We start from the raw sequence: 14,976 nt of genomic DNA on the forward strand, positions 1-14,976 counted from the left end.
GCGATGGATAATTCTATACTGCGTGGCATGTATTGCGTATCTGGCGTGGGATACGAAATACAAAACGAATACTGATAGCCCATTGTTTTGAGCAAATATTACCTTTTTCACTTAGGAAAGCGATATATACGCGAATATCGTATTTAACTTTTGTATTAATATTGTTTTAATGTTTTAATAGTATTACCATGTATTCCAGAATAAATACAGGTTCCTTATCAACCATTGTTCCGAATAAAAAATATTTAGAATACAGCTTTTGCATATATGGACTTCCGTGGATGGATATATATTACACTATGCATTAATATATCAATTTTTATACAATTTTTTTTAGTTGAAATCGAAAGGAAGGAATATTAAAAGCATTATCTATTTATTTATTTTTTCTTGTTAAATAATGCAAACGAAGCTCGATGTAAAGTATCATATCTTTAATTCAGAAAAATGTTCACATGTATACCAAATTTGATTGAAATATATTCGGCTGTTTTTTAGACGTGAACTAACATCCACATACGGAAAGAAAAATTTTGAAAATACATTGCTAGTTTTGACGTTAACGCTTCTGTTTTATCTCGTAATTTGTTTGTTTGTAATATTTGTACAGCTACGACGAAGATACGTATAGATAGGCTCAAGGAGAACAAAAAGCAACACTGGCTTAAATAAATAGTACAATTTATAAATAAATGAACAGAAAACGTAATGATACAAAGTTTATCGTAAACTGAAAGCAAACAAATATTTTTCGTAAGATATTTTTGTTTAAAAAACACATTCTATATGCTTTTTGAAAAATTAGTTATGAACAGTATTATTTTATTTGATTAAGTCAGAACTTTTTCAGGTACAATAAAATTTATTGGCAATGAATCACTTACATTGTTACAATAGGGAAAGAAAATCATTCATAGATGTAACGTTTTACAATAGTTATTTGTAGAATTTTATTACACCTTTTATTATTTAAATGTTAATTCTATGGTATGTAAATTACGCTGGGCATAATATGGAGACGGATTCGACGTAATATTGTGTGCTTGTAACAAAGAAGAAAGTACTAAGTAGCATGTGAAACGAATGATCGATAGAAACGTCTATCTTAGATAGATTAAAAATTACTATAACGAAATTAACAAAAGATTGTTGACTGGATTTGAATATCGTTCATATATAAGTAGGTAATTTTGAAAAGTGTCTACGATTTTGTGCCTACGCGTGTTTCGCTATAAGCTCCTCCTCATAACAAAATTGTATGTTATAGAAAATCAAATATAATAATTACAATTTTTACTATTTATTATACTATATCGTCGTAAAGTATATTTAAAGTTTCTTGCTGCACCATCGCATTTTATTTACAATTCTAAATTATGTCTGATTTATGCTTTTTTTATTAAGCCAATGTTATGTCTCGAGTTAAAATGATAATGAATTCATTAAAAAAATCATAAGATTCAGTAGGGTCCATTCCATTACACATGAATGCAGACTGTTATTAGTTATATTACCATTTGAAATTGATCTATTATAATAAAGTAATGTTTCCTTTACAAGCTATTATCGCTATTAATAATAAATTACGTAATTTCTATGTTATATAAAACACATACATATAAATACATTTTTATGAGGTGTATGCTACTGAATATGGATATACATCTTCCTAGCGCCAGAGGAAGAAGAAGAATAAAATTATTAATGTTGTATAATGTATAATGTCTTCTATTAATGTTGCTAAAATGTTTAGCAGGGCAATACTTCTTATTTTTGTCACAAAGTTTTTAAAAATATTTTTTTCCCCGTAAAATTTGACTATTCATTTATTACGAAGTCATACATATTTAATGAAATTTGCGACGTAAAATACTTAAATACGTAAATAATAACAATGACAAATATACTAAAGTAAAGAGGTGATCTCGATGAAAGAGAATAGTTTATTATTCTCCAAATTGCTGAAACAAATGTTACTTTTCTTTCATCCGTTCTTCTCTTCCTCTGTGTCCTATTTCTACATTATATATGTATAGGATGTGGCATCTAACGCGATAATCCTACTATCTTTCTTCTGACAATGGAAACCATTTGAGAAAGAAATATTTTAATTTTGGATGGGTGAATGCTTGGCAGTATATTTATTTGAAAATTACGTTTTTTGAAATTGAAAGTCATCGATGTTTTGTTTGAAAAGACTACATGGAACTGGCCATGTTGATACAGGTCACTGAACTCTCTTCGATGTTAACTAGAATACTATGCACAAAAAATATATAATGGTTAAAAAAAAAAGTTATCAATGACTTTCACATTTCGACAAAAATTACCCTAACTTGCGTTCATATTTCTTCTTCCATGACAACAATTCGATATGTGTCAACGAAAACGGCGATTTTCGGGGTGATAACGTTAGAAGCCAAATCTCGTATGTATATTGAGATATAGTATGATAGTAAACATTTATAAAACAGTTTATTGCAGTGTTTGAAAAACACAAATTTATAAATTAAATAAATTACATTATATATAGAAAGATAATACATGATCAGACTTGTGAGTGCTTACTGAATTTTTAGAAACTGCTAATATTATTTAATGTACTTTTGTATGTACTATCCTATGAATAAGCATTGCTTAAAAACAGGCATAATTAAAATTGTTACGATAACGATACTAACACGTATAGTTGTTATAAATGTTGTGCACGATTGTAGATAATATGTTGCTACGAGCACCAGATATATTAAATCATGGTCAGCTGCGTAACATTAAAGATGAAGAATAAGGTCGGTCGTTACCGACGATAGTGACCGATTAAACTGTCATCAGACGTTTCTCGGAACTTCAAAGAATACAGTTTTTGTTATATACGTTATGATGTTGAATGCGTGTGTTAAATGTGTCGCACCTATGCAACTGCCACTATCAACTGTCGCAACTCAGGTGGTGGCTTTAAATGTGTCTGGCATTCTACAAGTAAAGACCCCTAGTTATGATGCATATGAGAGAACAGGACACTTTGAAAAGGACTGTCGCATGAAGGGAAAGTGCCAGGGAAATTACAAAAAGTCAGTGTAACATTTATTCCACCACGGGAGAGAAAGATGAAAATTTTAATTGAAATTGGCAATTCAAAACATGCGAGGAGTTCTTTGTTGTCCAAATGGTTGAAAATGGAAAATAAACATAAATTTGCACCTAAATACTGATCGTTACTCGGCCTCTGGAAGCACATTACTTTAACTTTAGTAGTTTCTTACAGTTTTAGCTGAAATTGGCTATTTGTGTATCTTCTTATACACGATTGTGTATGTACATGCATTGTAAATAAGAAAAAGGATATATGTCTACTTATACGGTATAGTTATAAGGACGATTTTACTAGAAATAGTAAAGATGCGGCTCAATTTTCTGCTAAAGACTACTTAACGGAAATGTACATTGTGCAGAAATATAGGCCAGTCTTTGATAATTACATATTTAATAAAATTGTCATTTCATGTCTTTGAGTAACTTGAAATTAGTACGTAAGTTTAGATATGTTTTTGTACAAATAAAAGTGAAAGTAGCTTAATAATGAAAGAACAACAGATTCTACGAAAATGTTGTATCATTCCATATACTTAGGAGTGAAAATCTTATTATTTAAAGATAGTGTAACATGTATTTATAAAAGGACATTCGTCAAAAAAACTAACCTTATGAAGATAGAAAATGGCATAATGATAAAGATATTTGAAGTTCATATTTTACATACAACTCTAATGGTATCACAAAACATGCCACGTAAATTCTTTAAAAGCAACAACTCAAAACTGATCAAAGGAAACCTTAACGAATCCAGTCTATTATCTTCTTCACAAAACTGGAACTTAAATAACAATCCTTCGGTATCAAAAAACAAAGATTCATAGAATAGTAATACGTAATTCAATAATAATGTTTGCTTCATAGATAATGTAATTTTAATCATTCTCATTTTCGCTGAACTAGCGCATACAAACAAAGATTTGAAATATAAATACATCAAATCAACATCATAGATTCTTAGTCCTATTACGAATAATTTACTTGATTTTATACTAGTAAAAAAAACAATAGAATAATAAAGTTTTCATTTTAAATATTCTTGTTCAAATGGCAGTTATCGATATAGCACAATCTCTTATTTTCTTATTAGTTCCCTCGTTAATATAAGACCAATGGTAGTATATATTTTGAATAATTTCAATATACTTAACGTGTGTTACGATTTCAAAAATTATTCATCGTAATCGCGGCAGAAAACTATGTGAACGTACTGCACATAATATACACGTGTATATATTCAATACAATGTTTAGTACATTGCTATACAAAGCAATTTTCATTGTTTAAATTATACACTTACCCCTGTACCGACAAGCGTACCTCAAATAAAATCGAAAAGTGACTCGGGATAAGTTACTTTTGACTTTTTTGTGCAGAATTATATACAGGTTTCTAATACCAAATGACCTTGCGACGTATCTCAGAAGGCCTCAACGAAACTCGCTGGAAAAAGTCCTGTGCGACCCGTTCTTTGTTGTGTACCCTTATACCAACCATCATCGCGCTTTTTATGTACATAAATAATGTCTCCAACACGAAGTTCTAGTTCGAATTCACTGTTAGGTGGATATGGCACGATGCAGCGGAATCTGTATACTCGCTCTCTGAAGAAACGAAGCGGTTATTGGATTAAATTATAGGACAAACAAAGAGAATTATCATTTTGGCGAAGTGCAAATTTTATACCGTTCACGAGAAGGTTGCTGTTTTGTCTGTTTCCCCATACCAGCATCTAAAGAGTTGCTCTTACGGTGATGATTTCCGACTGTCGTACACACCATTCCACCCGATTCGCTGGATCTATTAACGTTTAAAAAAAATGTGAGACCAAACGTAATCGGGTGGGTAACACGAAATATTTATTAATTATATGCAGTGGTTATGAATCGAATGCACGAATTCTAAACTAACGGGCAAACTTTCAATAAAAATTGGTGATCGTAAAATAAAACAATAGAAGCAATTAAAAAACATGACTAAGTAAAACAGGCGTGAAACATAATGCTTTAATGCTATCCACATACTAAGCATTTATAACATAAAAAGGTTTTACAAATTTCTGTGAACATACTTACCTAAACATGGCATTTAATTGTAAATGTTAATGTAGACAAACATATGCACCACACAATTATTATATACACAGTAATTTGCATAAAAGGCAATATTGAATTACCATTTTATATATGAGCTGAACAAATATATTTTACTGCGAACGCTAACGTTTCTGTTACTGTATCCGACGAATAACTTATAATTACAAGCAACGACTAACCTCTGGAGGATCGAGACCGGTAAAGATGGTCTCTCCTTGTATTTAAGTCTTTGTGAAGATGTGACGTGCCCTTGTACAGAGCCTGGACACAAACGATGATGGTTGTTTGAAGCATTTAATTCCTGCGTGGCTCCCACCTGTAGCAACTGACTTGGGCAAGATCCCGATCTAATTTTAAATATACCCACCCAACCCACCCCCCCATGTAGAATTAGACAAATAATTCAAGACGTGCAGCTCATATTGCCTTAAAAAAAAAATATAAAAAAAAAAGAAAAGAAAACGAATCGAGATGAAACTTAATACTTTATACTATTCTGTACATTATACGAATGACCTTCTAGTTTTTTTTCATTGTATGCACAAGCATCAAAATTCATGCAGTGATTTCAATAAACGTAAAAAGTGTATACCTGCACGACACATAGTGAAGGTACATACACACATATACATATGTGTACACAAAATCAAAACGAACTTGAATAACAGTACATGCGAATTATTAATAAATCGTGTTAGGTACGCTATTGACATGCAAATTATAATTAAGGATCATTAAATTGATTTATTAGAAATTGCGTTATTATTTCGATGTGTTACATTTGACGCGTTATACTTGTATAAAGCGTGGGGCTGTCGTTTTTGTAACAATATAGAAATCTTACCGAACGTGTACTGGGTTGATGGAGTTACCATCGTCGAACACAGGATTATCCATTGAATATGTAGTAGGAGGCGGAGATTTTGATTTCTTGATATTAGTTAATCGACGCATTAAGGACACACATTTATCTTTTTTCTCCTTCTGCTACGATTTAAAAATACAAATATCGATTCATGGTCACGTGATAAGAATAATGATTCCTCGGTAGATATTGCAAGACCAAATTTATATTAGTCAAAATATGATTAAATGATCTATGAACATACCTTTTCAGTATTTTTGGATGCAGTAGCAGCAGTGGCAGGGGCAGAGGAAGGAGACGCAATCGCGCGCAAAGTACTGTTCGGGCTTCGATTCATTTCAGTTACGATGGAAGAAGTAGCAGCGACAGTTGCGATGGAACTACTATTACTGATTCCAGAAATAGTAGTCGTAGTAGTCAACGATTGCGGTAAAGTTACCTGTTTCCCAGGTGAAGCTGCAATATAAAAACGTCTCGTACTGTTGATATCGAACGGTTAATATAATTATTACGTACAAATATTCGATGACATCACAGCGCTGTGACTACGTCCAAGTGGATTCACCGGATTTTGTTCACTGTGTCGAGGAGGACTTTTCTCCTGACTTTGCGTTTGACTTTGACCGTGCCAAGACGACGATACCACCGAAGAAGGACTGATAGCGCGTGGTGGTAATTCAGGTGGTAGCAATGTACGTGGATTATAAGGCTGTGGCGTGGGTCGTTTATTTTTGGTGTATATCAAGGTAATCCGCGACTCGGTCGACGATGGAAAGTTCTGATGTTGTCCTGTATTCGGTGGTCCTCGGCATAGACTACGTTGGCATCTGTGCAAATATATAGCCGTTTAAAAGATTAAGAAATTATATCGCGAATATAGTTGGGTAATGCTTCACGTACTTAGCAGGAGCAACATAATTTCCAGGAAAGACTCCACATTTCTGAGTACGGTTAGAAGTTCCTTTAAACCAGCCGTCCTGACAACGTTCCATCACCATATAAATTCCACCTTTCCTTAATTCGAGCTCATCCGCTTTCTGCGGTTTGTATGGGTACAACGCTATGTATGCAGCAGGTAAATGACTATTGCTGGTCGTGGTAGCGGGCAAACTTTGCGACGGTTGCACGAAGACGAGATCGCTACTACCACTTCGTCTGTGTCGAAGGCTGTGATCCACATCGCTGGCGCTAGTCTGATAAACGATAAATTTATAATAATTAAATCGATATTTTGTAACATATAAGTGAAAATTCTTACCTGTAATGGGGAGAATGAATCGTTGCTGCATCCGCTATTGCTGTTTCCAACAGCATTGTCCACAGGTGGACTAAGTATTTCAGCGCTGTGTCTGTGGTGGGGATGAGCTTGATGACCAGTGTTAACAGCAGTGAAGCTATGACGCTTGATATTGTGTCTATTTCCAACTGCTGGAGGAGATGTTGCCGGGCTGCTAGGGCTGCTCGGAGCGGTGCTAGAACTACTAGAAGTACTTGAACTATTGGGAGTATTTGGAGTAGTTGTTGAAGAACTACCTCCAGACGATACATTGGAAACAGTATCGGAAACGGGTAAAGCTGTATTCTGTTGAAAGATATATTAGGAATTAGTATATTTCTTCTTACTTATTTTATGTTATGAAACAATTCTCATTAAAAAAAATGTTAACTGATAGAAGTTTAAAAATATTACGAAACCTGCATAAGTTGCGGCCGTGGTTGACTTGTTGTTTGTACGTTACGCGAATGATCGGTTGGTATTAGGGGTGTAGTTTCTTCATTAGTAGGAGTTGGGGGTGCTAATCTTGATGGACCAGGTTGTACACTAGACAAGAAAAATACAATCATCATAGACATAGACACAAGCATTAACTTTACTCTGTAAACTCATAAAAATTACTTTGTTGAAAGTTTCATTAAAGCTCTTGCCACGCTATTCAGCTCCACAAAAGCCAATGGGAAGATGCCAATTCTATCCAAAAGTTTTCCTTCTGCCCAATTTTCATCCACTCTTCTGATAACACTAATTACTTCACCCTATAAAAAAGTATTTATTTTCCTCGCATTCTAAGGACAAAATGTTATATAGAATCAGATAAATTTACAATCAGGTTACCTTATTAAATGTAAGGCAGCCATCCTCATCATCATTTGTCATCCTAAAATCATAGAGAGCTTTGCATTGAGGAACATGTGGCGTCAATGGTGTCATTACCTACAACACATAATTAATTAAAGTAAATACAAAAGCAATATTTGGTAAAATATTCGAAACAGTACCTGAACATAAGACAATGGAAAAACTCCATAATTGTTGGCACTCTCTCCAAAGTACCAATTGTTATCAATCTTTTTCCGAAGAATGACAATGTCACCCTTCTTAAAAGACAAATCTCTGAAATATAAAATGTTAGGTAAGCTTTTCAATTATATGAAAATAATTAAAATGACAAGAAATTATATATTATTACCCCGGAACTTTTGACATGTAGTCATAGATTGCTCTACCATACGCCTGGTTGTGTACTTGAACTTGCTTGGCTGCAGCATTAGCATGTCTCACCGGTTCATTCGCGAATGTGGTAGCCGTAAGACTAGTAGTTACGATAGGAGCTGAAGTAACCTGATGCCCACCGAACAATCTCTGTGGTCCTGAGTTGCTTTTACTCACAAATTTCGCCGTTTGTTTGGGAGCAGCATTGCGCATTCCTTCCAGAATACGCATCAACAATACATTAGGTGGTAGATCATCCACTTTAGCGTCGACCAAAACACGGCATTCGGGACATCGTAATTCTCGATGGGTACTGACAATCTCCTCTAAGCATTTCTTGCAGAAGGTATGCTGACAAGGTAGCACTTTGCTCGATGTATCCAACCGTTCGAGGCATACCGAGCATTCCAATAAATCGTTCAACATGCACTCGTCCATTCTGACGAGCTTTCGATCACGTTCACTTTCGAAGATACTTTTCAGTTCGTGTTTCCCTGCACCCGTTTTCTCGGTACGTGCTTCCTCTTGCTGCCTCTGATCTTCCCACGCGTCCCGTCTTTGTTGCACCCATAGACCGCCATACACCTGACGCACTTACCTCTCCATGTAACAGGCGATAACGTAACTTAACGAACGAACATAGTCCACCAGTGAATCCACATCGCGTGCAAATACGCGGGCATGTTACCTGATATCTTCCGTAACTTTCGAACGCTACTTTTCCATCCTTTCATTCACCGCAAAACGGATACCTCTCGTTAAGTGCGTCAGTATACGCGCTGTCATCTTAGTGTTCGTTATATCGCACGCATACACGCGCACGAATCAAAACCATATCGATCAATCGGGACTCTCGTCGATTGCAGTCGATTCTAAAACAGGCCACAAATGCTTTGCAAGTTACGTATATATATATGTTCTGTAATCAAGGATGTTACTATGGAGGATATTTGTAGCGACTAAAATAAAGTTTGCAAACGGAAAGGTAAAAGGAAATTTACTTTGAAATTCTGCTAAATATACGCCATCGATAGGGTTTACTTTTGACGGTTGATTCTGCTTCGAATGTGAAGCAATGTGAAGTAGTAAAATTCCATTTTTTCGAGAAATTTTATGCAGAGAACTTGCGAGAATCAGTTGCTGTTTGTAGTCGTTTATAGTCCTCTGGTGGCAGACTGGACAAGTATAGAGGCAGTGACGTACCAACATTTTTTGTGCCTTTAGGCAATAAATTATTTTACTACGTTTTAATCTATGTTATTTAAATAAAGTATCCAAAACATTCTTCATATGGCTAGAATTCCTCCTCAAGCTGGGACGTATCGAAATAACAGAATATGTCGAAAACGATATAGTGATTATGAAAGGTTTAAATAACCCTGTCTAGTGTTTTATGTATTAGAAGCTTATCGAGGAGGGGAAGAGGTTCAGTTATGTTTCAGATCGTATTCCCCTCAAATGGCAAGAATTAATGAACACGTGTGTATACAAGGTTGAAGTAGTTGAACGTTACTCGGTTATTCCTTCCATAGGTTCAGTAGTTGGAAAATGGCGGCATCGAAAAGTCAGCGTTGGATGGTAGATTCCGGGATTCTACGTAAAAAGAATGGAGAAGAGGAGCCACAGGAGCTGTTGGTGTTTGGATATAGCTGCAAATTATTTCGAGATGATGACAAGGCGAAAATGATTGATCAAGGAAAGCATTTGATACCATGGATGGGCGATAGCACGTTGAAAATAGACAGGTCCGTTTCCCTAACCTAGACAAAATTTATCATCTAGGATATTTAATTATTGCATAAACGCACCGTACGTGTAACCTTTAGAAGAACGATGTCAGACAGAACTAAGCAATGTGCAGCTGTTCAAAAAACGCAACCACGAGTGGTTAACGTACGGATAAGCAATCTGGAGACTGTTTAAGGTTTCTGCAGGTGTCTTGGCTGCGAACAGGTGGTGTGGAAGCGCGGTATACGCGCTCTACACGACCGCAGAGCAGCGTGCTCTCGCGATGCTGGTGCTTATGGCTGACCGTCGGTGCAGCAGCAAGGTGAGACACAGCGTAGAGAGACAAACGGCAGCTGACGGTTGTATGTACTACAATCGCTCAGCATGGTATGTATTAGCGTTCTAGATTCGGCTTTACCTGGCATAAACACCCAACGCGATTAATGTTATACATGGTACGGATAGCTTTATTACATAAAATATGCAGTTATGGTGTATCATATATTGGATCATTTGAAATCTATTACTTGGGAAGAAATATTAATTGCTCACAATTGAGTAAACATTGTCAAGGATATCCTGAATTTTGTTTGCGTATTCTAAAGCATCAAGTTGTTACTAGCATCTAGTCTACGATACCTTGTGTATATCTTCCTGTATAGTTTGTAGTCATGGATTTGTACAATGAAAATGCATAATGCGATAGTAAACAAGACAAATGTAATAGAATGTCATTGAGTTTTGTATAACTATTCTATTTCAGCTGAATGACTTTGACATGGGGTTTGCTTCGCGGCATAACTTTCAGATGCCGAGATCATCCAAACAAACTCTCAAAAAACACGCCACTTTCTTACCTTAATTCGGTCATTGTATGTGTATAGGTACGATGGACGCGGAGCGCTGGGGGACTTAAGGATATACGAACCACCAACAGGTGGTTTCGACCAACGAACGATCCTTACAGAGGATGAACTCAAAGTGGAACAGCTATGCGACGAAGAACGGTATCGATCTCTTTACAACAACGACATGGAAGACTCTGTATACCAAGGTAGGGTGATCTTGACGCGTAAAACACCGATCTGAGTAAAAACATTGGGGGAAAACGTTAGGAAAGTGTTAACATGACGCGAAATGATTACAGAAGAAGAAATGAAAAGACTGCATCAAGCCCTGGATTCAGAGAACTCGTATGGTCAGGTAGCGTATAATTACAACGAGGAAGGGAACGGTCAGAAAATCACATGCGAAGATTCGCAAAGTCCAAAGCAATCGGAAGGTTCTCAGGAAGAGGATCAGGCTTTCGTTCCACCTCCTGAGCTGGAAATTCCAGAGGGTATTTCACTGGTTCGTTGAAAGTACAAAGTTCTCGCGATCGACGAAACCACGAATCCATAAAACTTACGCTGGGTGTTTCTTCAACAGCCGGAAACGCAGAAACTGAACGCCATCATAACGAAAACGGCGTTGTTCATAAGTCGCCAAGGAGGTCAAATGGAAATCTTGATTAAAGCGAAGCAGGCAAACAATCCACAGTTTTCGTTTTTGTCGATAGACGGACGGCTACACCAGTATTACAGATACATACTGGATGCGATCAAGACCGGAAAGTACAATCCCGAAAAGCAGCCCGAAAAAGAAGAATCCGGTACGCATATTGTTTTATTTAAGACGACCATCTTGTGGTAATGTTGATTTTTATATTATCGAGTTGAAATGATTGAAGCAACTTAAAGCAGGATTTGATTACCCACATCTACTTTGAATTCTACTTAGTTTTTCTTGCCGTAAGTACTTCTACGCATATTTGTTAATGTACACCGATCTCTGTGTGACACGTAGGAAGTATTAGCGAACATGAGCGTGCACATTCTATTTGTCATTCTTTTTAATGATAGAACCTGAAGAAGGATCGTCGGATCAGGATGACGAGCCGTATCTCCATCCGAGTCTGGCGCCGTCTTTCACCAAGATTGAAGCGGTACGTCTCAAAGGGATCAAATTATAATATTATATCTATTATAATTGATCTCAATAATTTCTATTTGTGTTTATAGGCTCCCAGTATTCCGAGTATACAGTATAAACCGTCCGCGGATTGTGCTTATTCGATGCTCGTGAATAAAATCACTGGTAGGCCGCCACCGTCAAAGATATCGCAGGTTCCTGAGACTCCTGTTCAGTCAGCGGTTCCCACCTTAGGATACTATCATCCCGTGCCAGGGCAGGTAAGTCAAGGGCAATATAATGTTGATATCATATTACAATGGCCAGTGGTCAATGACAAAGCGATCGAATGGAGGCTAATTGAAATGTAAACACCCTTTTATGTCTTTCATGGTTCAATAGGGCTACAATCCTTATCCAGCACCTGTTCAGTACTCCCATGGTCCGGTGGCATACGGACCGAACGGACAAATACAGTCGCCAGGTCATCTCCCAGCCGTAACCGTACCACCATCTGCGATCGACCCGGCTGCGGGGCATCCACTAACCATCGACTCACCCGTGTCCTTGGTCCCTTACGGATCCACACCTCAAAAGCAATTGAGCAGACCTTCGTTCATCGTACCACCGGCGGACGTTCAAATAGTCATCGACAAAATGGCTAGTTACGTGGCGAAGAACGGTAGAGACTTCGAAGCGATCGTGAAGAACAAAGGCGATCCAAGGTTCAATTTCCTTGAGCTGTCGCATCAATATCACGGGTATTACGCGCACAAGTTGACGATCTACGAGGGCGCTATCAACCCTAAAGTATTAACGGAGGAGGAGTTGCTGCAGAAACAGGAGCCGCTGGAGGAAAAGCAGAAGAAGCTAGAGGAGCTACAGAAGAAACAGCAGCGAATGGAGGAAGTGCAGAAGAGGGTGAAGATGATACAGGCGAAAAAGAAATGCGACACGAGGACGAAGCAGACCGCGACGGGAACCAAGCAGATCACCACCGTGTCGTTCTCTATTAAGAAGCCCAAGGACGGGGAGACCGGGATCGAGAAACGGAATGCTTTGCCTTTGGAGGAGAGCGATGACGAAATGGAAAATGAGAACAAGGATTCAAATTCTAAACCCAGCTCTCCTCAAAGTAGCGAGCAGAACTCTTTAGGCGTCCTAGGGATGGATAAAGACGCGTGGAAGCCGGAGAAGAAGTCGAAGAACGAGGAGAAGGAGTTGGTGGATCTTACCGATGAGATCCTGGAGGATTGTCAGAAAGAGATCAGGCACAAGCAGGCAGAGGACAGAATCAAGGATAAATTGGTCGCGGCAGCAAGAGACAAGCTAGCAGCTACGTCTAGGGAGAGACAATTACAGTTGGAGAGGAAGAAGAAAGCAGCAGCGTTTTTGAGTCAGATACAGACTTCCGTCCTGTCGAGAGCTAGCGGAACGACTAGCCAGGGTACGCGAAAAGACGACTCCGACGAGGTACATTCTGTCCCGTCACCGTCGCCCTCGCCGTCGTTTGACGACGTGAAATCGTCCGATTCGAGGACTGGTGGTAACTCGTTGATGGATAGATTGAAGAGCGCTGACTTGACTGGCAAGAGATCCAGGCCAAGATCGAGGAGTCCCAACGGGAGTCGAGGTCACGCGGATAGACAAAAGTATCACAAGAGGCACAAAAAGAAGAAAAGTTCTCACAGAAGGTATTCGTCTTCCTTTTTTTATCGACACGTCTGGTGATCGATATAATAGATAGTTTATGTATACAGAGTGTAACCAAGGATCTGACTAGGGACCGAATAGAAAGTTTAATTCCTAACTCTTGAGGTAGTGGTTTCCAAAATTGAGTTCGAAGTTCGGAGTACTTGATTACTAATATTTTTCTTTCTGCCTTTTATTAAATCGTAGCAGTCACGATAGTCCAAGCAGTTCTCGGTCGCACAGATCCAAGAAGAGCAAGAAGACCTCCTCCAAGCATAGATCACGATCGCGAACACCGTCCAGGAGACACCAGCACAGTGCGCGACGAAAGGGAAGCAACTCGTCCTATTCGGACTCGAGCTCGCCATGAATTTGTACTTCGGTTGACTTTACACGTGTAAAAATGTATATACATGCACATACGTAAGTACATAACACATGCATACATACATATACACATACATATACGCAATATATGTATTAGCGTGCGTGTCCGACTATTATCGCATCGACGATGATTTTAATACAACTTTTGTCCACGGAAAAAAAAAAAACATCATTGAATAATAAAATGTAGTACGATTACTCTCACATATATCGCTCCCACCCAAAAATTACCGATTCGAATTAGAATAAGAGATTACATTTCACGTAGATAGGCTCTAAATAACCATTCGCTTGAAAAAAACGTAAATAAATAAGAATAAAATGCTCTTCGCGACGAAGACGAAAATATTTGGATCGTTTACCGATTGACGTAATTGATTACGAAAGAAGAGTTCATGGGAGAATATCATCTACAACACTGAGATTTCTCTCGCGAGGTCAAAAATTGCAACGAAGGGTATCTTACGTTTAAATTACCTAAATTAAGGGGTATCTCAATTTAACGCAAACAGCTTAATTTGCAATTAAAAACCTGGCCTATCTAACGAAAGCATCGATCGCAGCGCGAATATTAAAGGTTATCAAATCAAAGTATTCCACGCGCTCGCGTACGCAGCATCGATAAATTCATCGTGTGAGTACGCATCAATCGTTTGCGGATACATCGAATACAT

General features: G+C 37.6%; 2 protein-coding genes across 8 annotated transcripts; one reads left to right on the forward strand and one right to left on the reverse strand.

The window, feature by feature from the left end:
* Positions 1–97: 97 nt before the first annotated feature.
* On the reverse strand, positions 98–9,673 carry LOC128887922 (E3 ubiquitin-protein ligase SH3RF3-like). 5 transcript variants are annotated; one of them, XM_054144415.1, is made up of 14 exons: positions 9,547–9,673; positions 8,523–9,417; positions 8,332–8,446; positions 8,168–8,266; positions 7,952–8,088; positions 7,750–7,876; positions 7,313–7,636; positions 6,955–7,247; positions 6,571–6,881; positions 6,299–6,510; positions 6,034–6,176; positions 5,369–5,536; positions 4,780–4,893; positions 133–4,697 (listed from the first exon to the last, which is right to left on the reverse strand). In XM_054144415.1, the coding sequence occupies exons 2-14, from the start codon at positions 8,981–8,983 to the stop codon at positions 4,514–4,516; spliced, it is 2,688 nt and encodes an 895-aa protein (XP_054000390.1). In that variant the 5' UTR covers positions 8,984–9,417; positions 9,547–9,673; the 3' UTR covers positions 133–4,513. The 5 variants fall into 5 exon arrangements, with proteins under 5 accessions (XP_054000391.1, XP_054000392.1, XP_054000390.1 ...); XM_054144416.1 differs by lacking the exon at positions 9,547–9,673 and having other exon boundaries at positions 98–4,697; positions 8,523–9,457; XM_054144417.1 differs by lacking the exon at positions 9,547–9,673 and having other exon boundaries at positions 132–4,697; positions 6,034–6,173; positions 8,523–9,460.
* LOC128887924 (splicing factor, suppressor of white-apricot homolog) lies at positions 9,516–14,506 on the forward strand. 3 transcript variants are annotated; one of them, XM_054144420.1, is made up of 9 exons: positions 9,516–9,530; positions 10,078–10,290; positions 11,158–11,327; positions 11,421–11,623; positions 11,702–11,924; positions 12,175–12,257; positions 12,334–12,504; positions 12,626–13,917; positions 14,123–14,506. In XM_054144420.1, the coding sequence occupies exons 2-9, from the start codon at positions 10,094–10,096 to the stop codon at positions 14,283–14,285; spliced, it is 2,502 nt and encodes an 833-aa protein (XP_054000395.1). In that variant the 5' UTR covers positions 9,516–9,530; positions 10,078–10,093; the 3' UTR covers positions 14,286–14,506. The 3 variants fall into 3 exon arrangements, with proteins under 3 accessions (XP_054000395.1, XP_054000396.1, XP_054000398.1); XM_054144421.1 differs by lacking the exon at positions 9,516–9,530 and having other exon boundaries at positions 10,147–10,595; XM_054144423.1 differs by lacking the exon at positions 9,516–9,530 and having other exon boundaries at positions 10,150–10,290; positions 10,372–11,327.
* Positions 14,507–14,976: the final 470 nt, after the last annotated feature.

The sequence above is a fragment of the Hylaeus anthracinus genome, unplaced genomic scaffold (assembly GCF_026225885.1).
Source record: "Hylaeus anthracinus isolate JK02 unplaced genomic scaffold, UHH_iyHylAnth1.0_haploid 11989, whole genome shotgun sequence".
Taxonomy (NCBI): domain Eukaryota; kingdom Metazoa; phylum Arthropoda; class Insecta; order Hymenoptera; family Colletidae; genus Hylaeus; species Hylaeus anthracinus.